At 41.1% G+C, this 23,282-nt stretch overlaps 1 protein-coding gene across 1 annotated transcript in view; it reads right to left on the bottom strand.

The window, feature by feature from the left end:
- FGF2 (fibroblast growth factor 2) overlaps positions 1-23,195 on the bottom strand; it is a 42,578-nt gene extending 19,383 nt beyond the window's left edge. Inside the window, exons 1-4 of the mRNA XM_063415287.1 lie at positions 22,903-23,195; positions 20,799-21,037; positions 11,064-11,177; positions 693-856 (exon numbers count right to left, since the gene is read on the bottom strand). Of these exons, the coding sequence (XP_063271357.1) occupies positions 693-856; positions 11,064-11,167 (268 nt within the window). The 5' untranslated portion in view covers positions 11,168-11,177; positions 20,799-21,037; positions 22,903-23,195. The remainder of the gene's footprint in view (positions 1-692; positions 857-11,063; positions 11,178-20,798; positions 21,038-22,902) is intronic.
- Positions 23,196-23,282: the final 87 nt, after the last annotated feature.

Here is a 23,282-nt window from a genome sequence, read left to right as displayed (position 1 = left end):
CTCTAATAAAACAAATGTACACAGAGTTTATAAAGTGTCGTGACCCATCAAATACGCTTTGTATCTGAGGCTGACAATAAAACAGGATGAGAAGGTTTGTTTCCCAAAACATGCTTTGTGCCCCCGATCTGCTTAACAGCGGGCTGTCTGCTCATGCCTGGAGCTTGGGAAGCTCTCCGGCTTCAAAGGCAGCAGAACAGCCCTGGACAGTCCCAAGTGGGACTGCAAACAGTGGGCTTTTCACAGAACCAACATGCAGCAATCCACAGGAACAAACCACCGCCAAGGCAGACACAGCGTCCAGCTCACACAGTTTGCAATATTCACTTTGCTTTGCTAGCAAGTACGTTAAGGATATTCTGTTGCTGCTTATAACTTCCCTTCTCAGCTCCGACCTCTGGCAAGCCATAAATTTTAGTTCTTTACCAGAATCAGAGACAATTACACTCCTTCCCACATTCTCATGATGAAGGGAGCGGGCAGAGCACGGCCCAGCCCTGGCACAGGTTCTCCCCGTGTCAGCTGTTCCCCCTCAGTGCCATAGGCACAGCCCAAGTGCAGGCATCTGCTGCCAAATGGGAATTGCAGCCCTCTTGCTCCACAAGCATTCCCCCCTTCCCGAGGTTCCCCAGCCACCCATCCACTTCAAACACTCTGATATTTCTCATGGAAATCCCACATTATCACTGTACCTGAGAGTTCTGGATAGTCACAGCCAACAGTGAAGACCCTCCTTGTTTCCTCTTGCTCCTCCTCTGCAACAGAAGCTCCATTCAGGGCATTTTGTGTCCTTGCACTATGGCACCTTCTAAAGTCCTTATGTCTTTCTTGGAAGGCAGATGAAGGGAAGATGAAGCTGAATTCAAGTAGATGAAGGGAAGGGGTGAAAATGTCATGTTTAAAACTCTAATTAATGTTCTTTAAAAACAAAAAAGCAATCTCAAAATGCTTAAAACCAAAAAAACTTTTCTAAAGACTAAACCATCCATGGGTCCACTCAGCTGCTCCTGGAACTTTACATTCCCTGCACACACGGCAGCCCTCATAGCTCTCAGCTGGATGCCCTGTCACAGAGCTGCAGAATAGACACTGCACTTTACAGGACAGCGTCCTGGGATTTCTCGGAGTCTTTGGAGCCCTGATCTGCATGAGGGGGCTGAACCCAGTGGTGGTAGGGGGGTATGGCAACCCACTTAAATTCCTTATCAAATGATCCTTTTGAAAACCAGTAAAATCCGGTTCACCCATAAAATTGTGAGGCTTGAGAAGTCTTTGGAAACTTGTCACTGGGAATTGTGTACTTGGGACCTACAACTAAAAGATAACAGCTACAATGAAAGTTCTATTCCCTAAGAAATCTACACTCACCTCAAGATCTGCCAACTTTCTATATTTTTAATGTATTTTCCTTTCTCTTCTTCAAATGGAAAACACGCCTGGTTTTATTTCCTCCACTCTACTTTCTTCTTCAATCCAGCCTCTTAATATGGTCGTTAATACTGCTCTAAGACATTGACTAAGGCGATTCTGGCAGTAGCATTTTCCTTTCTTGTGGCCTCTTCCACCACCCTTCCTCACCTCAGACCTTCCACACAATTACACCCATACGGCTTCCCCTCCACCCAGACCATCAATTATGCAACCCCTTCAGAAGCCTTCTCTTGGCCTGTGTAAGACACTCTATGTTACAGTGCCTTAAACCCTACCTTCCTGCCACTTCAAAAGTACCTCTTAGAGACCTTTTCTCTAACCTGTTCAGTTTATCAGAACTGCTGCCATTTTCTGTTTGTCCTGCACTGTTTTGTAACCAGCTACGATTTTTAACAGAATCAAAGAACATCTCAAGCTGGAAGGGACCCATAAGGATCATCTGAGTCCTATTCCCTGCTCCTCACAGGAATGTGTTACTTCTTACAGAGAAAAAGCTGTTTAATTCAATGCTGCTCTCACACACAGAGGTCATACTAAACACAAGGCACTCATTTGCACCTCCAATAATCTCATTTATTCAATATATGATTCTTAAAATTCTAGACACTCTCAGTAAGAACATCTGGAAAAAAAACTCCTAAGTAAACAATTCAAACCTAAATTATACTGTTAGTGTGGCTACAGGAAAACCCTGAAAAATCCAAGAGTAATTTCTGAGATATTTTAAATTACGAGTAAAAAACTCTATCAGGTCTATCCATCAGTTTTTGGTTTTTTAATTCAAGGGACAACAATTTTCCCAGCTTTCCAGCAGTTACTACTACAAATCCTGCCATATGATGAGCCCAGGAACTGCCAATCCCCTTTTACAGAAGCTGCTTTTAAAGGGGCATCAGCCATAAGTCCTTGACAGATTACCAGGATGACATCTCCAGTTTGCTCACACAGGAATAATGAAAATAGTGCTTGAAAAGCATCCTAAATTAATCTGCAAAAGACCTGATTTACTGTAGAATTAAAATCAAACAAACAAACAAAAAGCTCTTCACTTTTGAAAAGCACTTAGAACTACAGGGAAGCAAAGATACCCAGGAACACTCAGGCTCATCCATCTCCCCAGCACGAGGACACCTCAGCGGGTGGTTTGTGTCATTGTCACAGGGAATGTTTCCAGGTGCTGGAAATGGAACATCAGCCCAGGCCTCCACTCCACCACAGAGCTTCTCTGCTCCCTGGGGCTCTTGGCTTCTCAATCCCTCTTTTTGGAGCACATCCAAGAAGCAATTAGCCAAAAAGAGATGGATAAGCTGTGTCCCTTCTGAAGCTGTTCCTGTGTTGTCTAGTGCTCAGCTAACAGTGGAAAAAATCATCCATCTCCTTTCTCCGGCACATATTGACACCAAAGGTCTCCCACAAATTCTCACACACTCACTTGTCACAGGAAATGTCCAAAACTTGAAGTACATTAACTGCTTGAATTTAAATCTGGGAGGAAGATTTCCTTCCTTCAGAGCCTGAGCATGAGTTTAAAAATTCAGTAGCAATTTTCTCCTCAGAATTTTTAATTCTTTCACCACCAAGAGCTGGTATTTATATTCTGGCACAAAATTTATGTTTGCTCAGGAGCTTAAGCACATCCTGCACCTGCCTTGTATGATGGAAGCAAACAGCCGCAAATCTGCCTATAACTGAATTTTCCTTCTAAATATTAGTTTCTATAAAAAGCAGCTTCAGTTTTTGACTATCTACTTTTGTAGATGCAGTTTATGAGGCAAAGTTTCTCTGCTTGAAGTATATATGGATATTAAGTGCCTGGGAAAGTCTAGTTGCATGGTCACTCTTTGAAAAACACCTGTAACAGAAGTTCAGGCTTTTCATTTTCCTTTCTGAAGGCTTTAAGATCCTTCATTAATATTTCTTTTAAACAAAACCTTATTTTTTCCCTCCTCATCTTTTTCTTTTTCTTTTTCTTTTTTCTTTTTCTTTTTCTTTTTCTTTTTCTTTTTCTTTTTCTTTTTCTTTTTCTTTTTCTTTTTCTTTTTCTTTTTCTTTTTCTTTTTCTTTTTCTTTTTCTTTTTCTTTTTCTTTTTCTTTTTCTTTTTCTTTTTCTTTTTCTTTTTCTTTTTCTTTTTCTTTTTCTTTTTCTTTTTCTTTTTCTTTTTCTTCTCTTTCTGCAAATAGTAGAAAGACATCAACAATAGAAAAAAATCTCCTCCCTATTATAAACCTCTTACAGTCTCCATTCCAGGTCAAAGAATTTGAACTTTATTCCTCTGAAGCACCAGTGGACACTTGTTCATGTCTTTCTAAATAAAATTTTCTCAATATATGCTTATTATTTATGCTTTGGCCACAGATGGCCAAAACTTGGTTTGGGGTTGTCTTTACAAATGTTGGAAACACAACAGCCCAGCATGGCTGAAGATAAGAGAACCAACAATCCAGTGAGGCCTAAATTGGAAGTAAATCAGATTTTCTGTGGTCCAGAATGATTGTACTTGGAAAAAGATCTGAACTGTCTAGAAGCACTGGCAACTGTTGCAGGTCTAAGAGATGAAATACTGACCTCAGCTTATGAGAAATGAGAAATAATGTCCTAAGTACAAATATTTATGGGGGTTAGAGTTCAGACTTAGCAAAATCACCCCCCCCTTCTCTCTAATGTATATACAAACACATACACACACCCCCTCTCTCTCTGCATCCACATCACATAGAGTAATACATCTAAATTAGCAAAATTACTCCAGGCTAAGAAAAGAAACAATGCCAGTATAAAGATTGATGATATACACTAAATAAAAAGAAATTTTAAAAATACTCTGCAATCAAACATCATGAACTCAAACAATTTCAGTTAGTATTGGATTTCAAAGAAATCCAGACTCATTGAGAGATTCCTTAATGGAATCTTAATGGAATCATAAAATCACATCTCTTTCTCACAACATTGCATTATAACCATAAGGTCATGATTTAGATATTTATCTCTCCTAATCCCATGTCACTGGAAGGGTGGCAAAAAGTGTCCTAAAGTAACTTGGCCGCTGTTCAGGACTCTAGACACATTTTCTTGTATTGCTGCAGGGTAAAGCAACTGCCTTTGCAATGGATGTGCTTGGACACATGTTCAGAGATTAGAGGTAGATCCTTTTCCCTGTGTTAGGGGAGAAATCAGTGCTTGTGGACCAGATACAGACAGTGCCTGCCTGTGTGGTTGTTGTCATTTCAGAGACCCATTATCCCATTTGATCAGAGCACACACAAACTGTTAGGAAGCAGATCTTCACATAAACACTGAATAATTAAGGTTGGAAAGCACCTCTGCACATCTGCTCCAACCCCTGCTCAAGCAGGGCTGCTTGCAACAAGTCTGCCTGCAATAATTTTAACTCTAAATATTTCCGCATCAACTACAAACCCCATGCAAGTCAAAAATGTCTCTCTCACTGTCTCTCTCCCAGCAAGTTATCATGAAATAGTGAAAGTTTTGTTATGAATTTGTCTTTGTCATCTTTTAAATTAGATTCTTATACAGGTCATAGAATTCACAACTTCCACATGGGCTAACTCTGGAGATTGTTACATTTTTCACAGGACCACAGCTGGAAATATAAATATAGGTGGAAGTGAGGAAAATACTCTTTCCATTCACTGGTACGTTATAGTACAAGGCCAAAGTAACCTCATGGAGGAATACACCAAAGACAGGCTATTCCCAAGGAACAGCAGTTACCACATCATGCAGCTTTCATCATGTCACACTGAAGGGCAAGGAGAGATGAGATCAGCGTGACATTACAAAGAAAAAAAATTATTTGACTACATCATAAATTTAACTTCTACCACATACACAACCAAAATCTTGCTCTGCGTCATTTCTGTAGGATGTATTAGCTGGCAGGTAGAAAACAGCAAGAATAAAGAAACAACCCCAAGCCCCTCTCTCGGTAACAATTTGTGCTGATAGTATTCCAGAAGGAATGTCACAACTCTCCTGTTTGTTTTCTCTTTGTTTCAGGACTGTTTCCATGGATCCCCAAACCTAGGCCCCACTGAAGGGTTCCCCAGAGCATAACACCCTGCAGCAGCATCACATGCAGAACATAAACAGAGTTCCAGTGGCACAGTGAACATATTAAGCCCTTGCAAAGACAGTTCCCTGTTTGGGGTATCGGCACAGAAGCATTTGAGAGAGACGAGCCCTGGAATGCCTTTGGAAGTGCAAAGAAATGATGTGGTCCCTTGTGCTGCGTTAGCTTTCAGTTCTGGGGAGGGAGAACTCTCCCAAATGAGCCTGAGGCAGCATTCAGTGCCGGGGTGGATGCAGTTATTGCTCCACCACACCCCAATGCATCCATCCATGCAGTGACCAGCTTGGGACAAACACGTTCTGCAATGCCTCCCTTTCTCAGCTGGGAAACCATCCCTACATGTCTTTAAGTTCACCGTGACTGCATGTCCCACGACATCTGAAGTTACAAGTACTGTAAGTGCAACTGAAGCCAGCTGGCTCTTGTGAAATCTTGTTTGTTTCTTGGAGAGACCAGAGCTTAGCGCAGCTCTTCGTGGTGGTTAAAGAACTGTAATCCACTGTCCACCTGCCAAAATGGAATCTGTTATCTGCCAGAAAATGACTTTCCCAACACTGCCCAGGCTATTTTCTCAAAGCTGACCTGCAATCCTTAACTTCCAAGCATCTGGGAGGTTAAATTGCTCAGTGTTTTGTCTCCTTTTATGCAAAAGCAAAACTCATTACATAAGAATCACTGTTTAATTTATACCATTTTCCTCCTCAGGAAAAAATAGAGAATGAATGCTTGCATAAGCCACATGGTTACACCCTCATTACTTTTATCAAGTGCAGTCTTGATTGATTTTCTCTGTAAAAGCTGCATTACCTGCTCCAAGAGCCCCCAGCAAATGCTATAGAGGAAGTTCACTCTGACATTAATGTGGTGAACTACATTGTTGTAGGCAGGCAGTTGACCTCTGCCGTGTTCAACTGCTGAACTCATAGTGCCATGAATTCCAGCCATGGCATACTTCACATGGCATTTGGGAAGACTTTTGAAGAGAAAACCCAGCTGAACCTTAAAAAGAATGCTGAAGGTGCAAACCCCAAGCAACGGAGACTTAAGAGTGAAAAGCAAGAGCTATGGGTGTCACTACAAGTCTGACTGTTTGCTCTGAAACCTTTGTTGGCTGTTCATGTTGTTGATCTAAAACTCACAAATTCCCTACCCATCCCCTGTGGGGGGTGTCAGCTGACACTGGAGATGAAAATGGGCCCACTGGCTTTGCCACAAGCCACAGTGTCTCTGTGTCCCAAACAGTGAAAGGCTGTCTCTTGTGGCAGGTTGTTACCTGTGTAGGAGTCGACATGTGCACGTTATCAGGGGATGACAGTGTCTTCTGACAGCAGATGAAGGGAAAGGCTGTGTAATGCCAGACCCAGGAGTAAAAACCAGGAGGACACTGAAATAGGCACAGACTCATCTTCCTTTCTCTTGGCTGCCCCACCCTCCACCCCCAGCCTGTCTCGTCTCCTCATCCTTTGTCCCCACCCTGTTCTTTTTCCTTCCCTTCCCTTCCTCTGCTGTCAGGCACAGGTTCCTGGCCTGTTTCTAAATTTTTCCCCAGCTCCTCATGCCAAGCTCTGTCCTCTGGACTACTTTTCCTTTGTATCTCACTATGGCTCCTAGCCACATGCTCCAAAGCCATGTTTCCTTTCTCCAATGCTTCTTAATCCCTGCCTCCTTTCTTGAAGTTCAAAGCCCATGTCCTCCTTCCTCAGCCAATCCTCATAAACCGATGGCTTATTTTTTCCATAGGCTCCTTCATTTTCCTTTCCCCTAGGACTTCCCCAACTCATGGTAGTTCCCAGCTCCCCATTTCACTCCCTGGTAGGGTGGCAGTCTCCCTGAGTCCCATCAGACTGCCCATCACCTGCCTACCACAAAACTCAAGTTACAAAACTGTTCAGTCTTCTTCAAGGAAGGTACCATGGCATCGATCACCTCAGCAAGTGCAACTAGACCCAAATCCATACATCTTCTAGGAGTGCTTCACTGCAGGGAAAAATAACAAAAGTACACGTTCCAAACTTCATCACCATAAGTATTGAGGGCTCTCATTCTGACTAATTGCATACTTTGAGTCATTGCAACACAGCCAACAAGTACCTTGGAAAAACAAGAAAAATTCAGCAAGTAAAAAATGATAGATGCCTTCCCCTCAAAGACCAGCAAGTCAATGTCATTGCAAATAATGATATTAATGAATTACCTGAAACCCAGGTGGCCAGACAACATTTTTAGTGCATATGTTTGCATACACACATTATACATGAAAGGATGGATAGATCTCAGATGTGTACTTTGAAGTTTATTTTGTAAAGTTCACCCTGGCCAAGGTAAATACTGGATTTTAGCTGTTATTTCCATTCACAATTGAATTGCAATTTTTCAGACAGATTAATCTCAGAGTTTTCATATTAAGATGACAGCTGTTTATGAATCCATGTATGGGCTTTGTCATCTAATGATTCATGCGTTTTAAAATGACCGAGCTAATATTGATGATTCCTTTCACTGGAAATGGGAGTTACACATTCCATTTTACATCAGTTGCTCCTAGTCTGAAGTTGGGTTTTCCTTTGATTGCTTCCTTGCCCACTGTTGGGTTTGCCACTGTTGTGGCTGACGTGCACACAGAGACAAGGAGAGTCACTCTGAGCTGCTGGCTCCTCTCCTGACATCAGTGTGTGGGTGCACAGCCAGGGTTAGTCACTCAGTCCAGCTGTGTGGGCCTGCAGGGAGCACCGTGTCATCTGCCACATCTGGGAGCGCACAGCAGCCGCACGTGCAGGCTGTGCCAGGGGATGGGATCCCGGGGCAGCCGCAGCCTACCAGAGCCTGGCTCCCGGGGCTCAGCTCCAGCAGCAGCTCCCGGGGTGTCCACACACGGCCAGGAGGGTGCTGCCAAGGCAGGCCACACAGCAGACGCTGCTGGCCAAGCCGTGCTTGAATTAAGTAGCACTTGAACATTTCAGAGCCAACATCCTTCCTTGTTTTTACTTATGTAAAAAAAAAATTGCTCTGGGATGATTTGAAGACAGGCAAGAAGAGAGTGATGAAGCATTCCTTTAAGGCTTTTACTTCCCATTGTATTCCCTGGCCTCCCTAAAGCTACCAAAATGCTGTGCCTCAAATCAGGGGAGGTGGGGACGCTATGCACAGGAAAGGCTGGATGCAGTTAGCAGGGATATCAATCCCTGTGCAGAGTATGGAAGGAAGAACAGGATGGGCACAGGATATATCCCCAGGCTACCTCACCTACTTGGTCGGAATTTATGGTAACATTACTTTTTACTCACACCCTTCAAGTAGCACCTCTCACTGACTTCTTTGGCAGCCATCTCCAGATGGTATTTTTGGTGCACACAGATACCATATGAAGGTATTGAAATACTTTTACCTACAGCACTTGTACGTTCCCAAGAAAAGTGTACAAGAGCCTTCACAGCCCTGCATCAAATGACTTCACCTCATGCTGAACAATTCCTGTAATTTTCACTAACAGGTCTCTTGTCACAACCCCACCACCACAGACACTGTAAGATGACACCAGTGCCATGCCAACAACTCCATTTTTACTATGGATAATTGTAGAGGTGACTTTCAAGGACAATTATTTGTTCCAGCTTTCTTCTTACAGTGGTACCAAGTAGCCCATAAGGCATCATTAGTTCCTTAGTTGCAGAAGTATGGTTCTCCTTTCTTCCTTATAAACTGCTTGCAGCTTTTTTGGACCTTTTTTAAAAACTATTTAGCTATTATTTTATTTTCAGCTTAAGAGTATGACCTCACGCACAAATTTATTATTGAGCAGTTCTTTTTATGGAACACTGGGTTTTTTCCTAGTGGCCTGTTTCACCACAGAGACATGGATGAGAATGAATACCTTTCCCAGCTGTGGCTGAGGAATGGAGCAGCAGAGAGCTGTGATCTTTAGCAAACCAACGTTTCAGAAATTCTGGAGGAGAAGAACCTGAGTGCAACCTGAGTACAGCTCAAAGAATTTACTTAGGGAAGTAATAAAAAAAGCATTTCCTTATGTGGTTGTTTTTCTGTAACCACTAGAGCCAATCCCTTTCCTGCTTTTCTCCATCTATATTGTGTGCTCTTCTCTGGTTTCTAGACCATTCTATGCCCCATAGAGGCAAATAGATGAAACAGTTATAAATATCATAGCAAAATTCAAGAGCTCAGGGCAGGACAGCAGGAAAAAGTGGCAAGTGCAATATAAGGAATGAGTTACTGCCAATGCATGTTTTCTCCAGAGACTATAACAAAAAGTTAGGTTAATATCCAATAAAGCTGTGATTTTATTAAACAATTAGTTCAGCTATTATTCTGAACCAACCTGATTCCTTGTCTAGTGCAACCTGGCCAGTGCTACTCACCTGCTAGACACAGTTAAGTGTTTGAGGAGTCAACTGGACCTATTGGGAGCTCTGTTTCAAACTTTTTTCAATCTTAGGGGATGACTACAATTAAATTCTTGTCACTGGAGTTGTTAGCTTGATGACAGACCTTTCCTGTCATTCTTCATTACACTCTCACCTTCAATACCCTGAGCATAAGCTTCTAGAGAAATTAATGTTTTAGGGTATCCCCATGTGGCCTGCCATTTTCAACAGTTGATTCCCAGACATCTCCCATGCTCTCCAAACTAAGCACCAATAAAGCATCTCAGCACTTTGCAGTCAGTTCAGGCCTCAATCCAAATCCCTTAAAAATCTATTGGACTCTTTGATGTGATGATGGCAACCATTGTTTTTAAGACATTTGAGTTCCCAGCCAGCTCTCTAGAAGTCCTGGCTCTGTGCATCACACGCGTGAAACTGCCTGGGTCTAGGACATGTAGTAAGGACAACGGAGTGAAAATGTGACAGAAATAATAATGAAGTGATTTGTGGAAAAAAAAAAGTTAAAAGCATAATTTGTAACTTTATCCATCTTTTTTTTTTTTTTTTTAACACAACTGTACTTAACAGATGGAAGTAATTTTTCTGAAAAGAGGAAGGAAAAGAGGCCCCTAAAAATTATGAAGGGGTAAATAAATGCTTTTTTGCTGCCACATGTCCAAGACACACCACCTAATTCCTAGTGGTCTAGGAAAAAAGCTGCAGCTTGTGTGTTGCTATATCCTGTGTTAGGAGACAACAGAGGTGAGTAGGTTTGGTTGTTAGGACGAGTGAAGCAGAGTACCTTTGTTTTTCTACTCACACAGAAAATACATCAGCACTGAATAGTCTTTATTCTTATTTCAGTTTCTTTACATGAGCTTTGTGTACCATCTTCAGACAAAGAGCTTAGCTTATATTATGATGTTTGGATTACTCCCACAGGGGATACTTGAAAACACAATTATGTTACCTCTCAGACACTTCTCAGTCTTTTTTTTCAGGACGGTTACATGCAAGAAAGGCAAATTGTAAGCATTGTAAGCAATGGGATGAAAAGACTGGAACAAACTGCAGGCAATTATCATAGGAGACTGGATGGAACTGGCCAGAATCCAGATGTGGTACAAATGGCGTAAACAAAGCAGTTGCATTTGCTTACCTCCTGTCTGAATCTGATCTATTGATTAAAGCATATGAAAAGCAGTGGTACTGGGAGGAATTTAGCTGTAATTCCTGCTCTGTTGTAGGGAGCTGAACTCTCATTCATTTCAACCTGCAAAAGATCAAGAGCAGAATGTTTAAGAAATTCAAAGCAGAACAGTACAAAGCAGAGGCAGAGCCTAGAGTTCTGACCCAAACCACTTTTAAAAGAAAACACAAATATTACTAAGATCTTTGCTATGAAACTTGAGTGGAATCAGGATTAAGATTCTAGGCCACAAGAGCAAAATCACATGTAATAAAGTAACACTGCAGTGTTCCAAATTAGTATAAGAAAAATGTACTGGCATGTGCTTCTGGTGTTTTAAGACAGGCCAACCAAAACTTGTTAGGTAAAACTTCTTACAAATTTGCAGGAATATGAAGCTGCATTCAGAATGAGCACAGCTCAGAGGAGGGTTACACATAACAAACAAGTGAGATTCCTGGTGAAATGCACTTTCACTGGAATGTGTTTTATGATTTTCACATCAGTGTATTCAAACTAAAAACGACCTCATCCTCACTGGTATAATCTCACAACATTACTTTTTGTTACTTTTCAAGTGAAATAATTTATCAGAAATGTTTGTAGACACAGCACCTGCTGCTAGCCCTTCCCAAGGAAGCAGCTGCCAGTAGGGTAAAGATACAGCCCTAACAGCTCACTTTTTCTCCCTTTTCTGCACAATTGCCCCTGTTGATCTTCAGCTCCCAGCTGTTAGGAAAGGAGAGATTTTGACCCCAGGGACTGCAGCCACAGCCCATGGAAAGCAAAAGCTAGCAAAAGTCAATTTTGGTACACCCAACTCCCTCCCCATCAAGACAGGCTTCATTTTTTCAGATGAGACACATCCCTGTCACGCCACTAAACAAAAAATATGTTTTTTTAAGTGCATGACACAATGGAGGAAAGAGGTTAGTGCCGAGGGTAAATTCCAAATGGTTGTGATGATCTCCTAGACCGTCTGTTACGTAACCTCCAAAATTCAGCCTCCCAGCAGCCTGCTGGGAGCAGAGGGGAGTGGGCAGGGAGCTCGTTGACAATCCCAGGCACATGTGCACATACATACACAGCCACCACACACGAGGCAATGAGAATTAGCTAGTCCACTCCAAATGTCAGCCAATTTATGTAATATCTTTTTACTCAGCATTTCTTATTCACTGGAGAGGGAAGAATCTCAGTAATTTTGTCAGCAGTCTCTGGAGGATTGAAAATGAAGGAAGTCAGTTGGATTTATTGTGTCTCTCCAGTCAGTGCTGTTGTTGTCTGCTTGACAGTCTGTACTTCAATTAAATAACCAGTGAGCAAGAGGTATTACTTCATAAGAACCACCAACAGACTTGGTTTTAATGAGTTCTAACTGTTATTAACAGCAGCTGTCATTTTAAGTTGACTAAGCACAACAGCTCTGGGCTGCTGCTGCTCGTCTTTATCCCATGAGGCACAGAAGGCTTATTCCAGAAAGCACTTTGTCCAGGGAATGGTTTCTCAGATGGAGGAAAGCCAGGAAGCATAGATCAGATGACAGCTGAGACTTCCTGGTTTAACACACGTAGGACATGAGGGATCAGCTGAGAAATGGAAGTATTGAAATGAACAGACTGGATATAAATAATGGCAATATTTCCCCAGAAAACCTCTCTGTTAAAGAAATACACTGGTGGTAATTCCAATCAGAAACAGGAGCTTTTGTGACCAGAGTAATGCTTACAATGCACATCAAACAGAATTCTGAAATTAAATCTCCCTTCAGAGATATTGAAAAATCTAAGAAATATAAGGTTGAAGTTCGAAAACCAAGTAAAGAAATTCACAATTTAATACATGGTTTCTATTTCTACAACAGTGTCATAAGGGAAAAACAAAACATTGGATCAGCAAGCAAAAAAGCTTGAGTTTTTACATTTATTGCAGTACCTGTGTTTACCAAGGACATCTTCATTGGTTTCAAGTGTCCAAAGGAAGCTCTGATAAGCCTTCCCTTAAAAGCCATTGGTTTATGTTCCTCTTCAAAGCAGAAAATTCAATTTTTCCTATTCCAAACATCTTAATAACTGATTATTTCTTTAGAATTATATATATGAGGTAGAGGAATTTTCTTTTGGTATAAATTAGGAAGGTTCCAAAACTGAGTTGTGTTTGGCATACTATTTTGTGCCTGACAGGTCAAACCATTTTCTTAAAGCTACTTTGAACTTCCCTGAGAAACTAATTTGTTTATTCAGTCTCAAGATTAATCTGATCTTCATGAAGAAATTTGATTCTGGAGATTTTTGTTTCATTACAGTCATCTTCAGTTCTTAGGAACACTTCTTTTTGATGGAAAGAGCAGATCTATTTAACATACAGATCTAACCTTCAAAACTGAGGGTAAGACTTTTCTGTGAAAGGCAGGGCATGCCTAGAAAAAAAGAGTCTGGTTTAAATGACAAAATTGTTCAGCAATGATTTTAAATATTGTGTCATTATCCATTTCATTTATTTACAGAATTCTTCTACTGGCTTTTCTTTTTCAAGGACTAAAGTTTCCATTGTTCCTCTTGCAAATACAGCAGTAAACAATAACATCAGTTGTCATTACAAATACTTAGATGACTTTGCTGAAAGCACTTATACCTCAAGCATGTCCCAAGAGCCATCAGATCCAGTCTGGCCTAGGCCAGCAAAATGTTCCTTTAGATAAAAGCAAGAAACAAGAATATATTGGAGACTGTGTTCTAGTTAAGTGTAAAATGATTACGTCTCAACATATCATTGTCAATGGACCTTTATTTAAACGAATCCAGTTGATATGAGCTGAATAAGCCATCTCCTGGAACAAGAGGCACGTTTCTACATGCCATGAATACAGAATGTCATTACCTGCCAGTATGTCAGAGCTCTAAAAAACACAAGCAAGCTCCACACTTGCGCTAAATCCTCCTGAACCCAGTCTCTTGATTGAAACATGGATTTGAGCAATGTCCCAGGAGATGCCCCCTCCAAAAACCCCACCCACGGAGGGCATGCAGACCCCACAGACCTTGCAGTTTGCAGGAGGATAGGTGGTAATTTCTGGAACTGAGATTAGTATGATCCTCTAGCACAAGGAAAGAAGCAGAATTGATTTTTATTTTCAATTTGGAATCAGTTTTAAGATGTTTAATTTGTAATTATATCATGCTGGCTGAATGCTCAGTTGTGTTGTGGCACTCTTCCCAAAGATCCTCGTGGATGCAGTTTTTAACAATTTCTGTTTCACAGATGGTCTCTATTTGCCTTTTGCTTTATTTATTTTTTTAAGAACACTAATTGCAAGATTTTAAAATGAAAACAAAGAGCAATAATGACAATGGAACAGTTTTAGGCTTCAAGCGGTTACTTGTCTCAAAATTTCTTGTGGAACTGAGCTGCTTCAGATTACAGCAAAGGCTGCAACATAACATCGATCTCCAATTATGCGTTGAATTTTCAGCAATATGGAATTAATGCCTTCAGAATTATGTCTGAGCAGGTCATGGTTCTCACAGGTATCCCTACTGTTAATTGTAGTCAACCTCTACTAATCAACTCACTAAAAAACCCAAACAAAACAACAGCAACAAAAAAATGGATTAATGATATTCTCCAGCCTGGCTTTTCCAGACAACTCAGATAACAGCAGGAAGGGAGTCCCAGCCACAATTGGTGCTGTCCTCCAGGCAGGCCTCCAGGGAGACTCTCCCTTCCATGCACTTCATTCCCAGTGACATTTCTTTGATGAGACTGCAAAGTCCTGATTGATTACAGCAAATCACAAGCAGCCCTAGTTCTCCCCAGAAGCAAACACTGGGCTCTTGATCCCAAATATTCCGTATTTGAGGATATTGTGGAGCTTGGCTTTAAGCCTCTGACTTTCCTGCCAATTTCAAATGTGATTCAAATCTCAGTTAATTTTCTCATCTATTGCAGTCATTCTCACAGGACTTTGTTAGAAGCAGAATACAGAGGGGACTGTAAGAAAATTAATTGGGGGAATTTCTTGACCTGCCACTTCCCAGAAGGATTTAAGAGGCCAAATCAGATGATGAGACCATCATCTTAATATTAATCCCTTCCTTCCACGCACATTTTTTATGCCTAAGAAGAATTCTCTCTTGCCTAGACTTTAAATACAAAAAGCTCCTCATGTAGGGACAACCTCCACTGCAGAGGATATGCTGTTTGACTGCTTTGTCATTGATGAACAGGAAATTACCAGCTAATACAAGATGGTGACACAGCAAAACAATCCAAGAATAAATCCTAGACCACTTACAGCTCCTTCCCAGTAAGTTAAATTTCAGTGGAATTTTCACTGTTGTTCTCATTGACCACAATGAGAAACTCAGGCCATAATCAGCAGTGATTTAAAAGCAAATAAAAAGAAGTAAATAAAAACAAAAAATCCTTCTCGGGCTTCTGGCAAGAGCACAGCTACAAAATTAGCCTCTGCTTGGGACACTCAAACATATGGGTATCACCCAGGTGGAACAGATGACACACTAAACAACAGACAGTCTCTCACTCCATCATATTTGATCCCAAAATAATGACAAAGCTCCTATTTAAGGAACAAATTACCCTTACCTGCTACACATATTATTCTGTCATCCCATGTGCATTTAGACACAGGTACAGAACGGATTGTGTGATGTGAGGGCTTTATCATCACTGATTTAACCTACAGGCATTATGGAAAGGTAAGTCTGTAGCTGAGCTTCCTCCACAAAATAAAACCTTTTTGCCCTGTCTGCAAAGCAGAAAGTTCATTGCAAAAAAAAAAACAAGAGGAGGAAAGATCATAGTTCCATTCAAAACCAAAAGCCAATGAAGAAATAAAGTGCAGTGTACAGATTTGTAAAATTTGCTGTATAGCACATACAGGCCCCAGAGGATAAGGGTCATTTTAAATAGAGCTGCATCAGGGCAAGCAGAACTGGATTTGAGCCCCATGGAATTCCTGAGACATCGAGCCAGGTAACCCTCAATAGCTAGAGATGATTGGTGGTTTTAAAGCTTGAGTATTTCAAAGAGACTGTTTTCCATCAATATCACAAGAGGGAAACAACCAAGACCAAAATAATGTCTCGCAGCTTTTATTTTACATATGAATCAACTGGTCTAAAGGAAATACTACCTTCTTTGACTGGGGGCATGGAAGAGTTCAGGAATACAGTATGTATTTTTAAAGGAAAACCTAATACACATGTTTGGAAAGGAAAAGGACAAGACTTAAGCTGCTGGCAGTATTTGCAGACATCCCCAGACATTTTGAATAGAGGTATTCTTCTGGGGGCTTTCACCTTGTCTGAAGGTTTTGTACTTGTTCCAGGTCCTGCACTGTTTATTACATTTTAGAAAGTCAAGTTATTCTTTCCTACTGCACTGCAAACTAGAACATTACTCTTGCTAATTTGGGGGACCCAAGAGCAAACAGAGCAGGGGAAGAGGCAGACACAGATGAAAGCACAATTCTAAACCAGCATTTTAAGTTTCCACTTAAAAAAATAAACCACAACCAAAACAACTCCAACTAAACCAAAGAGGAGAAGGAAGGACTTTCCTCAAACCTGCAGCAATAAAGTATGTTCATTTTTTTGCTTGCAATATTAAAATCATTGCTACTAATCTGCTTGACCCAGGACTGCATCAGCAATACAGGAAATGTGACAAGGAGCAACTTCCAACACATTTGTCAGACCAAGACAAACAGACAGAGACTCCACCCTGGAGATTAATAATAAACGCATAAATAAAGAGATGGCATGTAAAGAAAACAACTCCAGATTATGAGGAATTCTTTCAATGAGATGTTAAAAATAATTAGTGAAACTCCAGCCCCTCACACATATAATATTGTCTCACTTCATTTCCCAGGCATTTGAAAAGACAACATTCCTTCCATCCTGCCAGCATGCCAGCTCGGATGTAGAGGAATGGTTCTGCTCCACTGAGTTTGCACTGTGCATTTTAGGACCACTCAGAGCTCTACTTGGCACATAGTAACTGCTGTGGTTTAATCTTCACTCTACATTGTAAAAAAGAGCTACTGTGTTCATTGTCAAAGTTTACTATTACTCTCCAAGAGCTACTTTGGTATTATCCTTATGGAGTTCAGACTTGTGGGAACTGTGTATGGCCAAGTGAAAAGGCTTTCAGAGAAATTCCATCAGCTTCCTCAGCTTTGCAAATCAAGGAAATTTCTTTCAAGGTGAAGAAACTATATCTTTGATGACATCAAACATTCACTCATTTCCACAACAATTCTGACTCCTGATCATTATCCAAGGCCTTGTTTTGTTCCATACCATATGAACAAAGTAAAGACTTTCTTCTCTACAGAGTTTGCAGTTTTAAGAAACAGATCGACAGACCTGGATATGCCTGTTTCCAAAGCTGACTGTTCTTGCTAAGTGACATTCCCTGCAGGAGGCATCCTTTAAGCTAGGGATGCTGGGCTTCTAAACCTCATCAAATTCTTTTGTGGATAGCATGGCTCAACCTATTGCATCTCTGAAAGAAATGTTTGCCATGTCATCCTTAACCAACAGTTATTGCTACCAGAGCTTATTAGAGGTTCATCTGAGACAGAGTGACTTTTAATGAAGGTTGTACTCCTCATCATTTGCAGTCTTCAATTTTACATTTCTTGTCACTAAGAAATATCCAAAAGTCACCCTTTGCCAGTATTTAGAAGAGCGAAGAAGAACAATCATGGTTTTGCAAAATTTGGTCTCTCAGGGACCAACTCCCCAAAGCCATGGAAACTTCACTGATGTTTTCAATGAGAAAGGGATTGATCCCTGTAGTAATTCAGGACCAAAGTGTGTTTTCTCCTTTTCCTCCAGTCTCCTGAGAATAACAAGTTGGGGAAATTACATCTTGTCACACACACGCATCAGCAAAAACATCTGGGAATTCCCATTCAAGGTGAGAAAACACAGTTAATTGAAACACAGTTAATTCAAGCAGGACCTCTTGGCACAGACGAAAGTCTTTTAAATTAGGTCCTGTATTTTTGGAAGTCCTCTCTTCAGCACTTTAATAGTAAGAAGTCTGTTTAATAATGAGATGTGAACAAATAAGAGACACCGGATTTCCTCCAGCTTCTCCTGGCCTTGAAACTTCTCTCTTCTTCCACAGTTTCACTAGCCCTATGAATTCCTGTGAGAGGAATTTGGGAGGCTAGAGATCCTCTTCAAGCTCTGCTGGGAAACAGTCTTGAGTATCCAGCACTGGAGCTGAGTTGTGAGAGCAGTTCTCAAATTAGCCACAGTAACTCTGTGTATAGCAATTACTGCTCTGACATTTGGCAATTCTCAATGCTTTTTTACATCACTGCTCTTGTGTTTGAGATGTCAATTACAAGCCTAAATAATTGCACAGCCAGGGTCACAATAAATTACCCTTTTCAAGTTAACTGCCTGGTACTTCAGATAAACAGAGATTTGGGCTTCAGTTCCAGTAAAGCTCTCTTAGTGCCAATGACATCCAAGATTCCTGGCTTCTGGCAGCCGTCAGCAATGCAGTCCCAGCTGAACAGCTCCAGAAAGCAAGCACCCTTGCACCGGAATTTGGGTGGGATGGTTGGGGTGGTTATTTAAACAGTGCTCATATAAACCAAGAGATGAAGGGCAGTGAGAGGTACTGAGCAATGAATGCCTCTTACCTTGAGCAAGGAATACTCAGGGAGCTGGAATAATGTTATATTAGCAGGGCTTTGCCAGTTAATTAACCTGATCTAATCAACATATCTGTACTGCTGTAGGTGTACCAGTTAATTTTCATCTCTGTAGGGAATCACTGACATTCTACTGATATGGAATTACACATGTGGAATTGTGCTCACTTCCCCTACAACTGCTACAGGCTTATCCTGGAGGTGTGACTCACAGGCAGAACTGCAAATGCAGGGAGCAGCAGATGGTATACAGAAATTAATACCACAAACAAGACACAATCCCTTTCAGTTTACTGGAGAGATCCTTTTTCTACAAGGTTCTTTTGAAAAAAAAATTACTGATAATAGATAGCTATTCTAAAAAATGAGGTATTTTGATGGTGTTCTTTGACGTTAACAGGACATGAATCAGTTCAGAGTTGTATGACTACATTGTAGATAATGTTGCTGATTGAGAAACCGTTCTGCTCCACAATGTGTGAATGTATGTTCACAAACAAATCAAATTTATTTTATACAGCTCCTCTGGGGTTATTCTGGCTCTCCAGTCCTAACAAATAGGAAGTTTTTGTTGTTTGGTTTTGTTTTGTTTTGAAGTGTAGGCAGAGAAAGCAGTGATCCAAATTACACCTTGGAAATAAGTTCACCAACTGTGTTTTTTTCAGTCATCTCTCCAAATCTGCAGTGTTGGTTAAATATTTGATCTCACAACACAGTGGACAAAAGTTGTGAATAGCCCTAAACCCCAGGCTACTGATTTCAGCTGGAATAAAAACAGTCAGGACAAATCTTCCCATTACTTCTAAATAAAAACTGCATGCTATCTTTACTACTCCTGCAATAATGAGAAAAGAATCCTATTGTTTGGAGTAGCACTTGGTCCCCAAGGAAAGAATTCGTTTTGAACTGAACAGTTATTTGTTTTGAATCTCTGCTAGGCAAACCAAATACCCTTCTCTTGAGCTCTTTCACCATCTGTGCATGATCATGGCCCAGGCTTTCTTTCCACCCTCTGAGAAAGGCTCCTCCCAAACACATCTCACCATGGGAACACATGGCTGCTGGGGATGGTGCTGGGCAACTCGGGGTTGGATTAAATGTGACATGAAGCCACTCCCCAGGGGTCATCCAGGGCCTGATGTGGAAGGAGAAATTGGGGAACTACTCTGTCCTTCCATTCTGCATCTCTGCTCCAAACTGCCCTTGTCCCTAATGAGTTTTCAGGGACACAATGCAACAAGTTGAATCCCAGTATTGAATCACAGTACTCACAGCAAACTAGCACCAAAATCAGCAGAAGCACCACTGTGGGTGCTTTTTGAAAATCTACAGAAATGGGTATTATGAGCAGAATAAACAGGTAGGAAGCCAAAACAGACAGAGGTGCTCTTTTCTTCATTCCACTATTCAGTATCAAACCCAGTCTCTGGTTTGTGCATGCACATGAGCTGTTCTCCCTCTTCTGTCACCTGGGCTGGAATCATCCCTGTAGACATTAGTTCTCGGAGCAACATTATCTGTAAAGAAAAAGCCCTTTAGGGCTGCAGATCCATTCATGCTTGGTTAGAAAAGAAAGGTCTTGGTCCTGCAGCTTTGCAATATATGGTTAATTAATTAACTCAAGAACAAGGCTGGTGGTAAGTGGCAGAATTAAGTTTGTTATGTTTAGATTTTTCCAAGTTATGTCATACAAACTATGCTCTGACTGTGCTGGTGTGGAATTATCTCAAAAGGATTCCTGATCTACAGACAGAGAGGGATAAAACAGAGTAAAACAAATCATCAGGCTTGTAATGGGTCTCTGTTAGTCCCAGAAGTGCCTGTTGTTCACAGCAGTCCTGGCAACTCAGCTGGTTCCAGAACAGAAAGTCCTTCCTTGAAGCAGCAGCTCAGCCCCATTTGATTTGGCACTTTCATGTAACAGGGAGTTTTTATAGAGTTTATACACAAGAAGATTAAAATTAAAAAAAAAAAACCAGCTACAAGACATTTCATTCACTTGATACCTGCTGATGTTTGTTCAGCTCCTGTATATGTCCTGCCTGAGTTGGTTACGGGAAGCCAAGCTGGTTTGCATGGAAGAAGGTCAGTTCTTCCCATTCTTCAGAATGATTTTTTGCTGGCAGTGTGACCAATGGGATGACTCAGGCCTGCCAGTCACCTCATCCTTGTGAGCAGGGCTGAAAATCTCTTGTCACTCCATAACTTTTCTCCTAGATTCGACTGCCCTCTCCAACTCTCTCCTCTAAAAAAAAAAAAAAAAAAAAAAGGGAAAACATTCTCCCAGCCTCTCCTGGTCTGGGACATCTAAAGGAGTTCAGTGCAAACAGTCTTTACAGTTTTGTCCTCACCCTCCCAGAGTCACTCCTTTGCCTACCTGGGGACCTCTGTAGGCACACACAGTCTCCTACATTTCCCAGCTCATATTTTCAGCACACTTGGTAGCAGGCACACTCTCAGGTGCCTCCTGACAGGTACTGATCACTGGTCCATGTCCCTTACAGGGACAGAATTTGCAGGTGACTGTGCCCTCCAGGCTGGCTCAGCTAGGGACAAGGGTCTGGTTGCTATGATTAAGAAGACCTCCACGACGTTTCAGGACATCCTCAAGGAACAGAGGCCTAAAAATTTGTTTTATAAAGAGAAATATGAAATACAATGCCATCGTCTCTAAACAGAAAGTGTAATGAGCTGAGAATGATGACACTGGGCTGCAAGGGAGAAACAAGACACCTGACTGGGACTTGATTCCAGCAGGGAGCAAGATGTGCCCACTCCCTGAAATCTCAGCCATTTCCCAATTTCCCAAGCACATCACATGTAAAAGCTTAGCTCTACCACCACACCATGCTCTACACAAACAGCCTTTGTGTCGAGAGGAGTAGTCTCTGCCTGGCAGAAGCTGAAATCGCCCATGGCAGATGTTGAAATCGTTTCTGTGCCGAGCACCATGGCAGACAGGGACAGGATCTGCATTCCATGGTACAGAGAGCTGTAGGAGACCTGTGGCTGAGGGAGCCACACCAGTCTGTTGTATTCCAAATTGCAGGGGAGGATACCTTGAGGAGAGATTGCATGGTAATCTTCTGTGCATATCAAAGAGAGAATTATAAGTAACCCAGGACACAGGATCTACCAAATTTATAAATTGTTCATTTTATTAGACTGTAGAAAAACAGGCGTTAATTAATCAAAATGTAATATCTGACAGCATTTTTGAAAACCTCTTGTCCTGGTTTTGGCATCACAACATTTAAATATATCATGATGTGCTTTTTAAAAGCTTGATTGGAAAAATTACATCATTTTGGACTTTCTCAACATTTGGTGCGTCAGCTCCCAGTGTCTAAGAGTCCCATAAATAGATGTTGGACCACCTCAATACAATTTCTGTCTGCAGATTTTCCATAACACACTTCACTCTATTATTCAAATAAAGTCCAAGTGGATCTTTTCCTGGGAACAGGGGTTATGCAATGCTCAGCACAGGAGACTCAAGAAAAACAGTGTAAAGCCAAACATGAGCTGCAAACACTTGCAGAGCAGCAGAGTCTGTTTGTATTTATTTATATGTTGTGTTTCCATTTAATCCTCACTTAACAGCCCCCAGCTCCCTTTGCCTCTTTTGATCTACCAGACTCTTTCTCTCTTAGAAAGAGTGTGGCCAAGCAGCTACACATCAATTTGCCAACTGATTAATAATGAAAACATTGCAGGAAGATCTAAACTGTATCTAACAAGATCCTTATGCTGCTAGGAACTACTGTTCCAAATTAAAATTATAAACCCCTATAGTATTTTGCCAAAATCCACCAAATTCTGGGATCTGACAGAAACCCAAAATATTTAGTTTCAGGTCAGAGATGTAACATGACTGTAATACACAGATACCCTCAACAAGTATCTAAACTTTATTTGTGGATGAATTTAATTATCTGTGCTGCCAGCCATGAGCATTTTAATGAGAAAGCTCTTGAATGCAAGGATCCTCTTTAACATCACCATTTCTATTTGTTTTCCATTCTATTTTCACCAGACTGGTGAGATATTTCCCTTGCAGTGTGACTCAGAATGCCAAGTTCAGAAAAAAATATCTCCATAGTTACACACCTCTCTCTTGCAATGAAGTGCCAGCTCTCCCGTGCCCAGCTTTCAAACTGTCAGTGCTGTAACACAGGAAAAATGCCATGCTTCAATCACCAGGATAGACTCATTCCCAGTTGTTAGCCAACACCTAAAACTTACAGCAACATTTTCCTCTCTGCAAGGATAGCTGAACGACCCCATGGAAATGATCTAAAAATCCAGCTGGCAATATAAAAGAAAATTTTGTGTAGACATGCATCCAGTCTGTAAAACCAAAACAAATTATTCAGCCTGAATTGGTCAAAACCAGAGAAATTCCAGAGGGTATATATTGGCAAATCGGAGATGTATGGACCACATAAATATGCAAAAATAGAATCTATTTATACAATCTCTCAGTATAA

This window comes from Prinia subflava, chromosome 18 (genome assembly GCF_021018805.1).
Source record: "Prinia subflava isolate CZ2003 ecotype Zambia chromosome 18, Cam_Psub_1.2, whole genome shotgun sequence".
Taxonomy (NCBI): Eukaryota; Metazoa; Chordata; class Aves; order Passeriformes; family Cisticolidae; genus Prinia; species Prinia subflava.
Note: the sequence above shows the minus strand (reverse complement) of the source record. Positions and strands in the feature narration are given on the sequence as shown.